The sequence below is a fragment of the Sprattus sprattus genome (genome assembly GCF_963457725.1).
Source record: "Sprattus sprattus genome assembly, chromosome: 18".
NCBI classification, from domain to species: domain Eukaryota; kingdom Metazoa; phylum Chordata; class Actinopteri; order Clupeiformes; family Clupeidae; genus Sprattus; species Sprattus sprattus.
Genome location: NC_137916.1, coordinates 17673410 through 17692156, shown reverse-complemented (window position 1 = coordinate 17692156; position 18747 = coordinate 17673410). Strand labels below are relative to the sequence as shown.

The 18747-nt window shown below is 40.6% G+C and overlaps 1 protein-coding gene across 1 annotated transcript in view; it reads left to right on the top strand.

Annotated features, from left to right (window-relative positions):
• Positions 1–680: 680 nt before the first annotated feature.
• The window catches only part of igf2bp1 (insulin-like growth factor 2 mRNA binding protein 1), a gene marked incomplete at both ends in the record, with an annotated part of 42048 nt that continues 23981 nt past the window's right edge, over positions 681–18747 (top strand). The window contains 2 exons of the mRNA XM_080856193.1: positions 681–855; positions 2151–2211. Coding sequence (XP_080712319.1) covers positions 681–855; positions 2151–2211 — 236 coding nt within the window. The remainder of the gene's footprint in view (positions 856–2150; positions 2212–18747) is intronic.

Genomic DNA, 18747 nt, shown 5'->3' with positions numbered 1-18747 from the left:
CAAACTGAAAAAGCATAGCTTCTGACAACTGTGCACTACTTATGTTTATTGCTCATCCACAACAGAACGTGAAAACGCATTGCACATAGCAAGCCTCATTTCTCCAGCACACCCATCCGCTGGGCTGCTCAGAGAGGAGGGACGGCCCTTTCGAGCTACTCCGAGACCACGTGGTTTCCTCTTTGCAAACAAAAAATTAGTAAATTCGAGTCGGTTTAGAGGCGGTGCCATCACTAGTCAGAAGGATCTGTGACAGTGCAGGGTACAGCTCGAGGTTGAGGGGCAGAGAGAGGAAAGAATTTCTCCCGATCCCGCCATACTTCTACCACTATTCCACCATAACCACCATCAAATTCATTCAAATTGATACCATTTCTACACTGCGAGAAATTCGCCTGGGTTGGCAACATTCAAGGTTTCTCCAATTCTCTACTGGACTTTATCAGACTAGCATTAGTCCACTATTAGCAGAACTTTTCTCATTTTGTTTTTTGGATATTGTTTTGAATTCTAAAATTGCGTTTCTACGTACAGCTCGATACCGTCTACAAGTGCTTTGTATAGTGCAGTCGCCTTATAGCCTATCGTTTCTTGTGATATAATTTAGAGCGTTTCGGTCAAGTTTTTTTGTTTGTTTGTTTTGATTTCTTAATTTCACTGGAGAGCCTGATACTGTCACCATGAACAAGCTTTATATTGGAAATCTGAATGAAAACGTGACTGCAGAGGACTTGGTCAAAACCTTTGATGAATACAAGATTCCATACTCTGGACAGTTTCTCATGAAAACTGGCTACGCGTTTGTTGATTGCCCGGACGACCAATGGGCTATGAAAGCCATTGAAACATTTTCTGGTAAGTTAATTGGATCTTATGAAACCTTCTGTCAACCTTTGCCTTTTTATAAAATGATTCACTTGTGACTCTACCTACTATGTGAATTATAGGCTATAGAGGACTCTCAATGCCCACTCCCTTGACGTCTCATGTCCCGAATCCAAATTCTACTTCTAAAAGACAGATGGAGAAATACAAGCATATAATCCATATCGATAATTGTAATTAATTGAAACGAGGTCTCTAAGGTAATGTGCTTCCACAAGATATTAAACTTTTGAACGAGAAGGAACTCGACGAGAGGGGCTATGCACCGATGTAGCAACGACTTTCTTCTACCATGATCAGTTTTAAATGTCTTTACAGCCAAACATTCTACACTGGAGCACATTATGAGGAAAATGGCATTGGTGTTCAAATGCATACACTACATTTTGGCCTCTTTTGAACACTGTTTCATTGTAGCTCAAACGCTGAAGCCACTTGGAAGCTTTGCTTGGTTCAACATTCTGTAAGCTCGCTTCAGCTATAGAATCAAATCGCACCCCTCCCCCTTTTGGCTAATAGGACACTATAGTCAAGATAAAATACTACGTTATTCATGTATGTTTAACGAACACACAATACAACCAATAGTTACCCGGCACGAAGAAACAACCACACGCCATTTGTGTGATGGAATAATACATTTGTCGAACATGGGTCACATTTAGGCCCTCTTGGCTAAAATGTATCTTGGCGATTTTCAACATATGTAGCATGTGATGTGCTCTATAGCGCGAAGGTCGCCATGCTTTTGTGTGTAACATATATCATTACAAGAAGTTCCAGGCACTTACCCTCTGTTACTACGAAATGTTAAATCATGTCTCAAAAATGGCAACGTGCTACCATCTGATTGTGAATTAAAATAAGCTTTTTTTGAAAATATGGGGTATGGTATACGTGTACGACGAGTTATGTCAATGTTATCCCCAAGTTATGTGCCGTATAAGTATCTAGAAGTTGATGGAGTAAATGAAATAAAGCAATTGTTGAATAACTATTTACCATTACTGTAGGCCTGTCTGTAACTTTTCACCCATTTGCTCTCTGTTAGCCCTTAATGTAGCCTACCTTGTTTGAACCCCTACGATACAATTTGTTACAATAATAGCAAATAACAATGTATTCGATATTACGCCCTAAACGATCTTTGAGAGGGGCATATGAAGTTTTCGCTGCACACCAGTCTATGAGGTTTGGGGCTATCACAAATCGAATCAAGACGATAGTGGCATACATTTGGTCAAAAACATTTGTTTTTTCTTCAGGTAAAGTGGAACTCCACGGCAAACGCATTGAGGTCGAGCATTCTGTCCCCAAGAAGCAAAGGTATTTAGCTTTTTTTTTTTTAATAAGCCTAACAGTTGGATTGCTGCATCTCTTTACGTGGGCTACTCAGAAGAACCTGGTTGTTTGGTGGGGCGAGTGTTGAAAAGAGCTTGCTGTTTCTTAAAGTGATCCTGATATGTAGGTTGTTGTTGATGTACACAATTTGAAACCTCACACTCGCCATGTAGCCTATAGCCTGTCGTAAAATAAGTAGTCCGTTTAACAGACAAAGATAAGATTCAGGTTATTCATCTACGTAAATAACGTACTAATGCATTGATACAAATAGTCCTTTTTATATTCCTAGATGTCAATCATATTGTATATGGTGATGTGATTTGGAGTATCGGCTATTTGTATGTTCATGAGACATGGGAAGCTGATATGACACAGTTTTCAGAATAATGGTTGCAACGTCATCATTCTACCAGCACATGCTCACTTCTCGCAAGGCCTTGCCACCATGTAGGCCTGGGTGTTGGTTAACGTGTAACTTTATAGTTTCATTGGAATACGTTTACCAACCCTAACGGTATATAGCCTACATGCATTTGTAACGGAAACGTTTTAATCAAGCCAACTCGTTGTTAGGTCGTCTCATCACTAAAATGGCTTTGATTGTTTAGTTTTTTTTTCATCTGCTGGCAAGATTTTTTTTCACTGTCGACTTGGTAGGCCTCACAGGCTATTGTCCATAGTGTAGCCTACATTTCAGATCTAACTTGAAGTATATCTGTAGAATTGACGGTTGTTCTGTTAGTTCTAGTCAGGATCTACCTGTGTAATGGCGAGGTCGTGGTTAAGATTAACAAAGGCTTCCATGTCCATGAAATACCACAGGCATGAAGATGTTAAGAGCGCATGCGATTATTAATTAAATAATTATGTTGATTTGTTAAATGCCGGTTCTTCGTGCAATATGGTTGCAAATTAAAGAATAGTAAAAATGGGAAGCGTTGCGAGACCCATACAGTAGCGGTGTGGCTCTTCGTTCTTAATATTCAAAATATCAGGAGTAAAAATGGTGGTTTCGCCCCCCCGCCCCGAACAACTCTCTTTTACTGTCAGCTTTTGCTGTTGAAAATAATCCCATCATTTCGAGTGCCATTGGCTATAAGGACACAAACAAACTCGTATTGTGGGTATTTTAATGAAAATATAAATGGCGTGTATCGTAACATGGAATGCAAGTGGTGGGACGGTGTAGGTAGGCTTCGAGAATTATTGTATTAAAGTAAACAATATTACATATCAAGTTTTGTTAAGTTTTTAAATAAGACATGCCCCTAGTCATCTATATGATTTTCTAAAAGGATGTTGCACATAAATGTTTGCGAATTAGCGCAACTAGGGCGCAGTCTCAATTCATAGTTTAGCTGTAGTTGTATGGCGCATGCAAGGATTCATAATATTATCACAGATATGGGACACTTGCTGTTCTGAGACATACTAACAAGAAAACTATTAATCTGGTGGTGTCATATAACTAAAATGCAACAGTAGTTGTAGGGCAGGAAATATAATTGTAAATAAACTGTTCCAGGCATTTGAGTTACGTGTTTGTGAATTAAAAACAGCATCACGTATAAATGCTTTACACCATACATAGTAACCTTTGCATGGAAGCTACATTTGTTATAGCTGCCATAGACACGTGGTCGCTCCCATTGCAAGAAGTCGACTAACGTCACTGCTTTGGAAAATGGCGTAGGCCTCCACTGTAACCTACACGGATGTAGAGCACAGGGGCATAACATTGATCACAGAAAACGTTGTTGATTTTAAGAATCTCGGAAAATCGACGTTTGATGTATTTGTATAACATGCTTAGAATGACACGTAGTTTGCAAGATGAGCAGATAATTGGGAATATGAATCCTTAGTAATACGCCCGTCGTCCGTTACATATTATTTTGAAAAATAGCCTACAGCAGATTCTATATATTTTAAACGTCATGGGTATTTCATGTAAGATGTGTGATCGCACAGGTTAATACGCTTCGCATTTTCACTGTCCAGACCAATAGTTCAAATATGTAAAATAGTTAGTTTTCTGTTTAACTCTAGCGTACAATAATTTCAATAAGCCTACTTGCACCAATTCGGTGGTGTGTCTAAATTTGTCGACATACCTTTGCTTTCTTATTCGGTGTCTCACTCGTGCGCTTGATGCACATTTCGGTTTTTTTAAAGGCATGTGCGCACATGCATGCATATGATATGGCTCACATAGGCCTATATGAACAACCCTTGTAATATTTTTCTCTTACGCAGATGAATAGAACATGTCTACCAAGAGTTAAAACGTAGGCCTAGTGGTTATGCACAGGAGTTGAACTGGGTTTTAGTTGATGTAGAACTTATGATTCTTGTTTTATGAGGAACATGGAGGGGGGTGGGGTGGGGTTGTGTATGCTCCATGCAGTTAGGTCAGGTTCTGGTGTGACAGACTTCCTTATCATTCCAGGGAATTTGGGGCAGGGGGAGAAGAGAGTGTGTGTGTGTGTGTGTGTGTGTGTGTGTGTGTGTGTGTGTGTGTGTGTGTGTGTGTGTGTGTGTGTGTGGTTGGTTGGTTGGTGAAGGAGACCTGGGTTTTGTGAGATGGTGGGTGCAGCTAAGTACTGTTTTCCAGTACTTTCTCGTACATAGTGGGGAATGACCTGCACCCCCCCCCCCTCCCCCCCCCTTACTTAAAAAAAGGAAAGAAAAATGGATGAAAAAAAGTTTCACATTACAGTACTGAATGTCTCTGTAACCCAATCACTACATTCTGAAAGCAAACTGTTGCCCAATCATTGTACTTGCTCACCAGAGTCCCACCTTGCATGGGCCTGTTGGAATAAGCTTAATGTGTCCGCAAACAGAATCAATATTAGGATCTTACCACTGATTTTAGCATCAGAGCACAATGAAATCATTAGGTTGATGATGCAATGAAGGTCTGCTTGCTAACTTCCAAGTTTAGCTGAGGATCATCCTGACCGAATCCTAATAGGTTGTTTTAGCTTTCACACGGTTCAGGTCCAGCTTATCCTTGCTGCCACTTTCAAAACAAACATTGGCATGAGACGTTGTCTGGGGAAACTGGTAATTTACTAAACAGACTATATCACGATAGAAAATGAGGGGAAGTTTCGAGTGAGAAAACTGGCAGAAATAGTTGAATTGTTAAGTTATATTGTAGATCATAGTATCATCATAAAAGTACGATGAATTAAAGGAGACTTTTTGTTCCTTCCCCTTCTCACAGCTGTTCAATGTTGATGGCTAAAATGTATAGCCAATGTTCTACCAGTGATTTTTGTAAAGTTTGACTATGATCATATTAATGGATTTGTGGTGATAGTTTCGGTGGTGCATGTTTGTTGTGTTTCTGAGATTATTCTGTATAAAGGACAGTGGTGCACTAAAGAATGTTCCAGAAATTAAGTGGCTAAAATGAATCTGTAATTCATAGACAATGTGACATGTAATTCATATACAACTCAAGATAAGTATGTGTACTAAATACTTAAATTATTACAACAGATTTTTGTCTTGCCAGGTAAAGGAGATTTTTAAACAGTAACACAGTTGTTTAATGCAAAAGTGTAGATGGTACAAGTTTGGTGCTTTTATGTGATGTCATGTAGTGATGCTGATGCCATCTTAACAACAACCCCTTTTCACTGATGGTGATGCAGACATTTGAATTAGACAAACAAAACCTTTTGTTGATCAGAAAAGCTGTCTGCTACCACAATATGTGGTGCTAAATCCAGCCATTTTTACTTGGCAGAACCAACCCCCTCAACCAAAAAGTTTCACCAGCGGCCAATGGTCTTAAGTAGCAAAGTCCTCTCCTATTGTGCACACTCTTGTGTGCTTTCTCCCTGGCCCACCTTATATAACCATGTGTGTGGGGAGTATGAGAAACGTCAACTTGTGCTGGGGAAGAGGGGGAAGTGAAGTCCCCGTCTGTAAAAAAAGAATAACTGCTTTCTGTCATATTTGTGAATAAATGCAAGTTAGTAATGAAAGGTGGTCAGGATATGCATGACAATTCCCTATAAAGTATGTTTCTAATTTTTAAAGAACCTAATTTCAGTAGAAGTGAAGCATTGTTCATAGTTTACTCATTTGCTTGGTGTGTGTGTGTGTGTGTGTGTGTGTGTGTGTGTGTCAAATAGAAAGAGAGCAATTCTTTGATTAAAACAATGGTCTCAACCAACCTCAATCCAACAGATCAGGGTATGAGATGAAGTTTGTCTGTAGGGTTGTAATGGTCCTAGCAACGATGTCAAATGGTTGTATGTCTCAGTGCTTTTTTTTTTACCAAATACCCAGAATAGCCATCTGTGCCCCCAAACCTGATTACATTCATTACTGTAATTGTTTATTTAGTAAAACTCTTCAGTAATTGCAAGCATTTATCCCCTAACCACCCATTACAATTTGCTTTTCCTAAAGATACTGATAGCAAGCTGCGATATTTAAATGAATGAGATGGAAATATCTACTACGTGAATTGTGATTCTGTGATGTATGCATGCAAAATACAGTCACAGGTAAATGTGGCACAGAAAAGCACAGCTTTAGTTTGAAGAGATTGTTGTTTATTCATTAAGGTTAGGAAAAATGAACTCGACTAGTAAACAATAAAAACATGAAGGCTTTGTATGCCCGTGCAGTGTAAACTTGATTGTATGCAGTTAGTACATGCAATGCTAGGATGAACGATTTCAAAACTTCTGCATTTTGAATTCCAGGTCAGTAAAAGGAACTGCTTTATGTTCAAAATGTCCAAACACTAAGAGGTCTGTCAAAGATTGAGGATATTTTTTTATGTAGTGCTTTATCCAGTAAAGGCTTTGACACTGTGGGTTTTAAACACATTTTTAAAAGCATTGGTATTTAGTTGAAGAAGCATGGAGTGGTCGCATGCATTGACTTTGAGCTCTACAGGCACCTTCCCTGCTGCTTCCACTACTTCTCTCCCTTTCTCCCTCCCTATTTCTGTCCTTCTCTCTCGCTCTCCCTCGTTTCCTCCCTCCCTCTCTGTATTCTCAGCTCACGGCCGTAGTACTACGGAAGGCAGGGGGTGGAGTGGGGGGAAGGGCCGGCAAGCACAAGGGGGTGCGACCAATCAGGAAGGGGGAGCACCTGTGAGTCGTTCCGCAAGAAGCCGTTGACGACACAGCGAGAGGCGGTCGCACGCGCTTGCAAACACAATGTGGGGGAGAGAGAAGGAGAGATAGAGGGGGGAAGAGAGAGAGAGAGAGAGAGAGGGAGCGAGATAGAGAGAAGGATTGAGGGAGGGATGGGGGCTCGTCCTTCTCGTGATTACGGCACACATTCACATGTGACTGCCACTCGGCTTAAAAAAAAAAAAAAGATGGCTGGACGTATGTATGCTTCTGATTTTTCTTTTTTCAGTTCCTTTTTTTCCTTTCTCATTCTGCCTACCTCTCACCTTGTCTTTGTCCTACAGTCGTTCTCTTTCTCTCTTCCGTTTGAGGTGTGTGTGTGTGAGTGTGGGGGGGGGGGGGGTGGAGATGAGATGAGATGTAGATGTAGGAGGCTGTTGGATGGATCTACTTTCTTGTGGACTTGTGTCTCTCTTTCTGCCATCATAACACTATAACCAGAACAGGATAAATATTTGAAAGATGAAGGGAGAGAGAGAGCGCTTTGGGAGAGAACTTGGGGATTTCTCTGCATGTGTGGCCGGATCTGTAGAGGGGTGGGGATGGTTGAGGGGAAGGGAGGAGGGGGAGTGGGGGTGAGAAATGTATGCCTTCTCTTGAAGACCACTCCCCCCTCTATAGACTAGTGCTTCACCAGCATGCACCCCTCCCCCCATTTAGAACCATCTGTCCTGTTTTAAAGGAGCTGAGTCTCTCTACCTCAGTTTTCTTCCCCGCTCACGCTCTCTCGAATTTTGGTGAGTTGCCTCTGACTAGCCCTCGTCACCATTTTCCAACCTCCCACCCCATCCAAGCCAAAACACTTTGCTCACTCACGCTCCTGCATGGTCACGGTTACACACACACACACACACACACACACACACACACACACACACACACACACACACACAGTCACTTAGATGTGCCCACCGCAGAGAGCACTTTGATACAAATGTGAAGGCTTTGACCCGGAAGAAGCCATAGAATGAGGGGAAAAAAGGAGAATTGGTTGCAAATGTGACGAGGGGGGTAAAAAAAAAAGGGGAAGGGTTGGTACATGAGAAAGTGTATGTGGAGAGGGATACCAGCCATTACATTTTGAATTCAAACTCTTTTGTTGACTGGTTGGTGTTGAGTTAATGTAGACGAGTAGTGATTCCCATTACGTAGAAAGGTCAAATTGCCACAACCTGGCAGTGACACAGAGAAGTAAACCAACTACCAACCCGCCCCGCCCCCCCTCCTGCCCCTATACACACACATACATACACACACACACCCTGTTAGCCTGTCCAACTCCCATCCCCCACTCACTCCAGTGGGAGCACACCAACTCATGCTATAGTCCATACGCTATTGTAGCATTCGGAAGAGGCGGCGCTTGTGGAATGTGTGCAAGGAATGATTGCAGGCGTTTGGTTGAGGACGAAGGGGCGCGGTTGGAGCCTCCTATGGCGGCCGTGGCGGTGGTGGTGTTTTTAGGCGGAGGTTGGTGTTGAGAGGGAGAGGAGGGTCCATTTTGAGGCACCTCCACAGTACACAGTGAACATTAAATCAGACCGGCGAAGCACCCTGTTAGTGAAGGTGGTTCTAGAAGCAGTTTGGCTCCATACTGATTAAGTCAGTTTGTGAGGAAGAAGGGAGGACCATGCTTCCTCTGGCTGTTTTTTTTCTCCCCTCCTCCTGCAGTGATTCTGAGAATGCATTTGTCATTTAATTAACATGGATATATGAGCTATGTGGGGAAAATGCCTGTTCTTTAAGAACTGTTGATTTACCAAACATCTTTTCTACTGTGCTGGCCAACAGGGAAAACTTTCTTTTCTTTGTTTTCATAATTTTCTTTATATTGATTTAACACATTACACACTGACAAGTGTTTTATTAATGCATTGGTAATTTTAGATTCTGTGGTCCTTGGCATAAGCAGCTTAGACAGCTTGATACCTGTGACTAATAAATGGAAAATGCTTTTTTCAAATCCGGTACTTTGTCATATGATGTACGATTAAATCTTAAATGGAAGGCCATACGTCTGAGAGAGTGTTATCTTTATTTGGCTTTTTTTTTTTTTTTTTTAAGCGAAGGCTGTGGCCCTCTCACCTCTAACCCTTTCATTATGTGCCTCCTGAACCGGCCCCCATCATAGGCTCTGCCCCAGCCGAAGGCCACAGTAAACACTACCAAAGGAACAAGAGAAAAGGAGGGGGGACAGGGAGAGGGGGAGAGATAGAGAAGGAGAGAAAGGGGAAGGATCAGGGAGGTAGGGGAATAACTTGTAGGGGGTGGTGCCTCTTAAACCTAAATTCTTTACATATTTGTATCCGTTTTTCAAATGAGGGGAATTGGCAGCAGAAATGGCCACATGTCCTGTGCTGTCCAATCAGGTTGAGGTGTCGGAAAGGGACAAGAGGTTGAATAAGCACACAGGTGGCAGATAAAGATGTTTTGCTGTTGTTAAGCAGCACCACTAATGAACTATCAAAAAAAAATGTAACCAGGAAATAGCTCTGCGTGAGCTATGCGTCTGGTACATATGGTTTCAGTTCTACTTAATATGTACTCGTTTTTTTGCGCATTAATCAAAACAAGTTTGGTGACTAGAACTTTTGCTTTGACCTATGGCACACTTTCCATATGTCCATGAAGAATCCCAATGGATATATGTTGCTTTTCAGACAGTAATGCATAGACCAAAAAGATGTGTTGTAAAACTGTTTAAGTTAAATGTAAGTAATAGGATTACTAAGAATATGGAAACAAATACGAATATAGTAAGTTTGTACATACTTCAAATTGATTCTTGTATGTAGCTGTATGTTCTAGAAGTCTGGATGTGGGGTGGAGTGTAGATTGAAACTGCTGGTGTTGGTTTCTGTTTTTTTTTTTTTAGAACTTAGAAACCAAGTAGTTAAAAATGATCAATTTGTGACCTATAGTGGCTGTGAAATAATTGCCAAATTAAACATTAAATGCAAACCTCCTAAAATTGCATATTTGAAAGCTTATCCTTGATCGATCGTAATAGTTAATGACTAATTCATGCTAATCATAAAGACAAACAAAACAAACAACATGAAATCAAACAAATGGAAAAATTTGAAATGGAAATCCCATCTCTAAACTGAATGCCTAAATGCACTGTAATCCCACCACTAAACTGAATGTCCACAATTGATAACTGCATCTGTGACTGATGGCATTTAAGCAAAAGGGCAATGGCAGAAGAACTGTGTGGTGGCATAGGTTAATGCAAAATAAAGTAATGGCTTGGGTCTGGTCTCTGGTTAAATAATGATTTGCGTAGCACAGGATTGGTTTCATAAAAGTAATGAAAATGTAAAGCAAGCAAGCTTATATAGTTTTAAATAGTTCTTTTAATTTGGAGCATTTATGCAGCAGAAAACCGTGCTTGTTCTGGACATCTTGCCGCAGGACAACAAATTCAATGCAGGAACATATTCTGTGAACCTTTTTAAAGTATACTATATGAATAGACACAGGTTCATAAGTTCTGCATGTTGCAGTACTCTTGATTTGATTTAACTCTTTTGATTACATTCATAAACACAGTTGGTGCCATTTTAATAAAATGTAATTGTTTATAAATGTACAAACAAGCAGAAATGCTTTGTGGGTTTTGGGCTTTATTTGCTCCTACAGATGAGTCCTATTTCCTGCAATTATGTGTTAAGTTAAGTCAAATGTATGAAGTGATGGGCTTTTGGACACTTTGAGCCATGGTATTACCATCACCCTTGTGCCATTTCCCTGTGTACAATTTGCCTCTGACACTTTCATCTTTCTCTCTCTCTCTGACTCTAAATCAGTTAAAATGGAGTCCCTAGGTCACAAGACTTGCCAAACAGGCATGTGCTGGTATTGCGCGCGCCCCCCCCCCCCCCCCTCTTTCTTTAACTTTGTAACTTGCACACACTTACACTCGCACACACTCATACGTATGTACAGAGCCAAAGTGAATGGAAGGGGTATCCGAGAGTAGAAGAGGTGGGGCCCAGCGCTCTCTCTCACATAAACCCACATGTGGTCATGCGTTCTCCAGGCAGGCATTTCACCTCACCATCACACAGCATGGCAAAGACTGACCCAAGTGCATATGCATGTGAATGTGCTGGTCACATCTTGTGGATATGGCCATTTACTGAATGGGGTTGGCTGACAATTAGACAACATTAGCTCAAGTGGATTCCCTTGACAGTCAGTTCAGCAAAGCACTTCACTACGTTTGGCATTTTGGGCATGGCATTCCACTTTCAGCACTTTCATGATTTCTTCACCAACTCCTTAATACAATGATTACTGTGGTTTTTAATTAAAGAGAAGCATGAACACTTTTGTCTAGAGACACAGGTAACACGGTCTATCTTTAAACATTTAGCGCTTGTTCACACAATTAAATACAATCTTCAGTTATTTCCAATCTATGCACTGTTAAACCGTCTATCAAGGGTATACTACATCCAGTGTTTACAGAACTTGCTGGAACCTAATGGAAACTTCAGGCAAAACAAATTATCTTTTGTTCACAGGGTTAATTTTTTCACAGCAGATTCAACATATTTGTGTTATCCTTTCTATAAATACACCTTGCAAAGAGCTATTGGCTAAATGTTTGATCCCTGATTCATGTCTACTCTGCCACGTAGATCTCTGATGCCAAAATCAAAGTCCATAGTTTGCATTTATTCATTTTAGAACACCTTTGTACAAAGCTTATAACACAGCTGATCAAGGACATAAATGGAGCCATGGAGTTTCAATTGCACCAGATAAAATCGTCATCGAGTTAGAAGGAAACGAATGACATGTAGAGGACATGAACATAAGTGACAGAAGAGGCAAGGAAAGAAGTGCCTATGTGTCATGACGCTTTAATGGAGTTGTTGTTCCAAACATGGAAAGTTTTAACTGTTTTAAGGGAGACAAAAGAGGAGAACCATGCAGCTTTGCTGCTGCTGTGGCGATTCGGCATGTACTGGTGCCCATTTCCACTTTTGGGGGACATTGTTTAGAAGCAGCCAGCCCTGAGAACCCATACAAAGTCAGCCACATGTGTCACACCCATAGAAGGGTGAACACCACCCACCCGCACCTTTTTCCCCCCTGAACGTAGACAACTCAGAGCTTGAATGCAACTCCTTGTGAGAGACTGGAAGATGCTAGTTGCTCCTTTACAGAAGATGTCCTCATGAGTGTCCTTCAGATTTGGCTCACTTTTTAATGTTGTGGAAAGGCAAAATGTGTAGGGGTGTTTTCAGAGTACCTTTTGTTTTGATGATCTTTAAGTGGGATCTTGTAGATTTTGAGGAGCCATTGAGTGCATGTTTGAGGGTGTCTGTAAATCATTGCTAATACTCTTAAAAGAATATTTGATTCAATTGTGCAAATCTATGATTTGAGAAAGCTCTGTAAGGAAACTTTACACATGGGCCATCACTCCTGAGTGAGTCTTCACCTGACTTTTGTCAGCTGTGCTACACCACCCGTATCGACTTCAACGATGTATTTAAAAGTTGCTTATTACGGGTTATTTTGGTTGTTATGGTGTTCAAGTTAAAAAAATTTGATTTGATTATACACTGTAATGTGTAGTTTTCCAAATTATTTAAGGATAAGACAAATAGGACACATTTATAGTCTGTTTGTTTCAATATCTGATTATTATAATTTTTTTCTTCGTAAACATTGGTTTTGCAGTGCGCAAGTGTGTTTTGGTAGGATTTGCCACCGTGATGTACCACAAAACATCAACAAGGTCTCTACATCAGTTTGATTAGCAACTGTAGTGCATAAATATTTTAAAACACTTGGAATATTCCATGATTTTTACAAGACATCTATCAATAAATGTGTTTCCTGATCAACTGATTCAATTTAATTACATACAGTTTTAGCCTGTGAATATTGCACAGTAGCCTACAGTTGTAATAAAATCATTTTGAATAGCTGGACATTTTATAGTTATGAGTGTTAAAATCATGCTTAGATTTTTGTCTAAATGTTTCTTCATTGAACGTGAAGTGAGTTCCTGCAATGTAAAAGTATTTTCCAGTGTCAGATAATAATCATGGGTCACAACATGGCCAGTCTACCACAAATGTGGTGAGACTCTTCAGTCATCTAAGAAAAAGATCGTTACTGTTTAAACGTGGTTTAAAGGCACTTTTACATTATGCTTTACAAAGATATGGTGAAAATGCAACCGTTGAAAGAATTGGTGTTTAGAAATACTTCAGCCAAATCAAAACAGTAATTTTTAGATGTGGAGCTTGCCATCGTATTGTACTGATTCTGCAACATATTGTTATATTGCCATCGTAGCCTACTGATATGATGTTTGCTCAAGAACAGCAACGTGTAAAGTCCATTCTCTCTGTCGTGACGTCTCCCAGCAATGTCTTTCACTCGGGGCTGTGCTGTCTTGTCCACATTTTGTTCACATTAGTTGATGTCTTTAATGTTGGTTTAATTAGTTTTCTTCGTTCGTTTATATTTTTGTCTTTTCAATGCTTTTCATTATTAAGCTCGCAAAACTACAATATAAAAAGCTGTTTTAATGGAAAACGTCGTTGTTGGTTTATTTGGATATCGATGAAAGATAGCTTCGTCAGTCTTGAGAATGATGTTGTTGAACAATTAGGCTAAATGTATTAAACGCTTTAGAGCTGATAAATTGGTTCTGGTTCCTTTACACGAGCAGAGCCATGGTGCATAGTAGGCTACTAACTATTATTGACTAACCCTGAAATGCAGGACTTCTCATGGGTGAAACCGCGATCTAATCGTGCGTTTACTTTAAGGGTTGATGCCTCAGGAGGACATAAAGGAATATTGTATGACGTTTGGGAAAGCTTGAGGAATACTTGCAGCACGGAATGATTAAGTCCATCCACCAATTTGCGCGAAATGTGACTGAATTCCACCTGTCCGCGTCTCAATCCAATTATTATTTTGGTCTAGGGCATGTTGAACACAGGTGTATTAGGCTATTATCATAGTGCACTGACACTTTTCAGCGTGCTCTCATTTTTTCCCCCCGATGTGCTTGTATGGTCGAGCCTCCATCTCTGTTCACTGTATCCACCCCCTCTGTCTCTTTGCGGTGGGCGGTGCTGCAGCTCCGCGCACCGCCTCTTTCACGATGCTGTAGTACTCTCGAGTAGTTTACTGACTTTATGAATGAAGGCAGGCATCCCCCTTGACGCCAGCGAGGGGCTGTAACGAGCGCCGCTCGAGCTGTGGGGGAGGTGTGCGCGAGAAGCCGCTGCATAGTTGGAGCTGCACACGAAAAGATTTCTCATATGCCAATTGGTATTTTAAAAGCATCAGTCAAAAAGACCGATACAAAGCGCTATGCACTCTGTGTTACAATCACAGCATTCTGGCATTTGGAGTGAAGAAATCACTGTAGTTGTCTAGATAACATGTTTATTCTCTGATGTTGGTATTAATGTGCGTTTACGATGGAGATTACGAATAACCTGCTTTATTAATCAATCATCTTACCTTAATTAATCAAGGAAAGCTCGTTGCTTTGAAACATAAGATAATTTCTTTGACTCTCACTCACACCATTATCCTAGTCTGGCATGAAATGGCAGAGGGGCGTGGATAGTAGGATAACTTTTGACCATTCTTTTTATCCACCGAACTGTTATCAAACAATAGTTATTGCACACATCTTATGTAAACTCATATTAATCCACTGTAATACTGGACGTTCCCCTGGGTTTCATCTGACTGTTATATGGTATTTGGGCGTTGTCAAATGAAGATGGCTACCTTTTCGCTTGCTCGCATGGTTGAGGTCGACTCTTGCATAGGCTTCTATGATGTAGCCTGCATGAATATCCGCCTGATTAGGGGAGATCAGATCATTTGAAATGACATGCATTAGGACGAGGACAGGTTTCATTTGCCTCATTCAAATTGGTGACTACGGTAAAAGGAAATAAACGTTGTGTCCGGCAGTTTTCCTATGGATCGCTCTAATAGTGATTTGCAATAACCTTATGTTGGTCAGATGAAAGCCATGACAGAAGCAAGTTGTCAGTCAAAGAATAAGAGTCATAAACGAGAGTGTGTGTCTTAGGCCTTGTCCATCTAAGTACCTATATCGTCTAATCCCTTGCTCTACATCAAACAAATACAAACGTATCCAATTCTTGATATAATTGGGTATGTAATCAATTAACAATTTTAAGATGAAGTCCGCGGTTATAGCAAAAGGTTGTTGCTATTTGAGCTCAACAGCCAGTCAAACTACACCCCTCCCTTGGCCTGCCTGCTTTACAAGCAAAGTGTTGATTGGCTAGAATTGTTTATGGCTCCGGCTGAGCCATTATGTTTCTCATTTACAGAGCCAGGACTGTGTACGAACACCGTTTTTTTTTTAAGCGCAGAGCCAGCTAGAGTACTGTGATGAGCAATTCGTTGAATTCGACTAAAAGTGTATTGATAATCGCGGATCTACCTTAATGGTTGACTGTGGTGTGATTATATGACTGTCTATCTATTTATTGATTACGTTTCATTAGTAATTTAAACGACGTATCATACATGTAAATAATAAAATCAGGCATTGTTTAGGCCTACATAAATACAAATGAAAATGAAAAAAAGCCTGCATGTTACCCCACCTCGGCGCATCCCTGTCAGTTTTCTCCTATTACCTCTAAGTTGAGCATAACGCTACCGATTGCGAGGGACATTTTTAGTAGAATGTAAATGTTCTAGATTGGGAAATATCGTACCATGGGTTGAAGTCGCCTACTTTTATATCTGATCTGTCCTTCCATGCAGAAAGCTGTTCTGATGTAATATAGGGCAGGGGTGCTCTGCACTCTCTTTTAGAACACCACTGCAGGGCCCAGCAGTTAACAAAATGGCGCGCGCCTGTGTGTGTGTGTGTGTGTGTGTGCGATGCTCAAAGCTCTTAGAATTCTGACCCAAGATGTGACTTTAAACACCTAGGCATAAATCAATGAACGATCCATGTTGCAGTCTACATGTAAACATAAATTAATGAAATTCACTCCAGATTTGATGAAAACACTTATTTGTAGTCACACGTTCTGTTAGTCGCCAAAATGTGAAAAATCAATCTCGCACCTTGATTTTTGTATTTTATTTAGTAAAAGTTCAGTTTATACAAGAGTGATTTATTTTTTTACAATAGTTACAATTTCGTTTGTCATGTATTCGCCGTCTACAGGCTTTAATTGCCAATGATTCAGGCTCAAGCTGGCAACGGAGTATTACTCACAAAATGGAGGCTTGCTCGGCTTCCATCTTCTCGTTGCAGTGGAGTGCAGGTCATATTTGAGTGAAGCGCGAACTTTGACCCAGACTGAAGACACATCCCCTTTATATACCACTAAATGGATTCCAGAGTTGTTGTTCTCACCCTGGCCTGCCTACCATTACCACCCACGACACCGACTCCACCCGAGCAGAATACGCCCACAAAAAAAACACACGAAAGGTTAGACTATAGCCTAGTTGGAGCATATGTAATAACGGTAAAACTGTGCGTATACCATCACCCGAGAACACTGTGTGAAACAAATAGTTATAATTTAAAAATGAATAAAAATACACGTCTTTGGTCCGTCATGGCGGAGTATGTCACCTACACTGCACGTTTTAAAAATCGTTCTGGACATGAGTGTTTGCATAATTGAAATTAATTTTTATTTTTTAATTAGAAATTGTTATATCAGCCAGATTTACTCAACACATTTGCTGGGTTTGGCTTAGGAATATTAAACGTCGTCTCAGTGTGTTGTATGGCACATATTTGCAATCACTGCAGTTGCAAGTTGCATGTCTAGGTACATGTTTGGCAGTTATGGATATTTAGTAACATAACGTGTTTCTATATTAACTACATATATTATTACACTGTGCATGATCCAACATGAACTTTACCATGTAACTTCTGTGTCTTACATTGTCTGTTCAGGGTATGTCTATTCTGTTTGTGCACAAGCATGCAACTTTGATCATAAATGGTCTTTTAAATTGAAAGTACGGAGTGGGGGTGGGTTGAAGAGGCCATTTTCCATAAACATGGAGGCCTGGTCCTGAACTAAAACCTCAAAACCTTTGAAATGTCTGATTGTCTTAGTCTGACCTCCAGTGCTGGCCCTATATGGCCTCTGGCTCCTTTTAGACTTTGTTTCCAGATCATTCCCAGTCCTCGCTGAGGTCAAGGGTCGAGTTAAAGGTTGGGAACTGTTCATCGCGGCCTTGAAGAGAACGGAGGGAAAGACTTTGCACCCTAACTTATTTTTTTCGTCTTTAGTGTTGTGGAATTTCGCAGGGGGTAGAGGGAGGGAGAGTGTGTGAGAGAGAGAGAGAGAGATAGAGAGGGAGATGAGGGGGAAGGGGTGCTTTTGAGCTCCAAACATGATGGAACCTTTTTTTTTCTCTCTTTTCTTTCCTTCATCTATTATTTTTCGTTCTTTCTCTCTCTCTCTCTCTCGCCCTCTTTCCTTCTCTCTCTCCATGCTGAACCCCACAGGGTAACCGCTGGGTCAGAAGACTAGCCTTCCTCCATTAAGCAGCCCACTCTCCGGAGTCCTGGGACGTGCATAAGAAATGTGGCCCCTAGAACACACTCAGTTATTAACCACATTACCACCTTCAGGCCAAATGCGGGCAAGCTAGTGTGTGCCAGGGCTAGTTTTTTTTTTGTTGTCGTCACTTCCGGAGCTTGATCATGCCACCCTTGGACCAAATAGGGTTAGCTGGTGTATGAGGCGGTGTCAAGGTGAAAGGCGGGGTTAGCGGTGTCTGGTAAGAGAGGTTCAGCACCAGGATAACAAGTAACTATCAAATAAACCACACGCTACCAGCAATATATATATATAAAAAAATGGAGAATAATTGGAGCTGGTCAGCACATGAAAAATGGGTTCTTTTTTTATATTTGGGCTGATAAAAATGTACCATGGTAACTTGACCAAGTAGGGTGCAACTGCAACAACCAACATGATTTTTGAATATGCCTCTTTAACAGTTAAAAATTTCGACACTACCAGTGTGAGCATCAACTACCAAACCAACTATCATATTTGACATCACATAAATCTCCATATTTCATTACAAAAAACACCTGCACAATACGTATGGGTGTTACATTACTGTTCAGATCGGATGATCATTGAAGCCAATTTATTGCATGGCATGATTAGCATGTTATGCTAGCCGACAGTGTGCTTTAAACATACGCTTTATAACTGAGACTGTAATATTAGGTTGCTATTGTGCTGTTAGATGGCTCATGTTAAAGCCATGTCATGAGTTTATTGTGGTATGGATTGCCAAATTAACTCCTATTCCA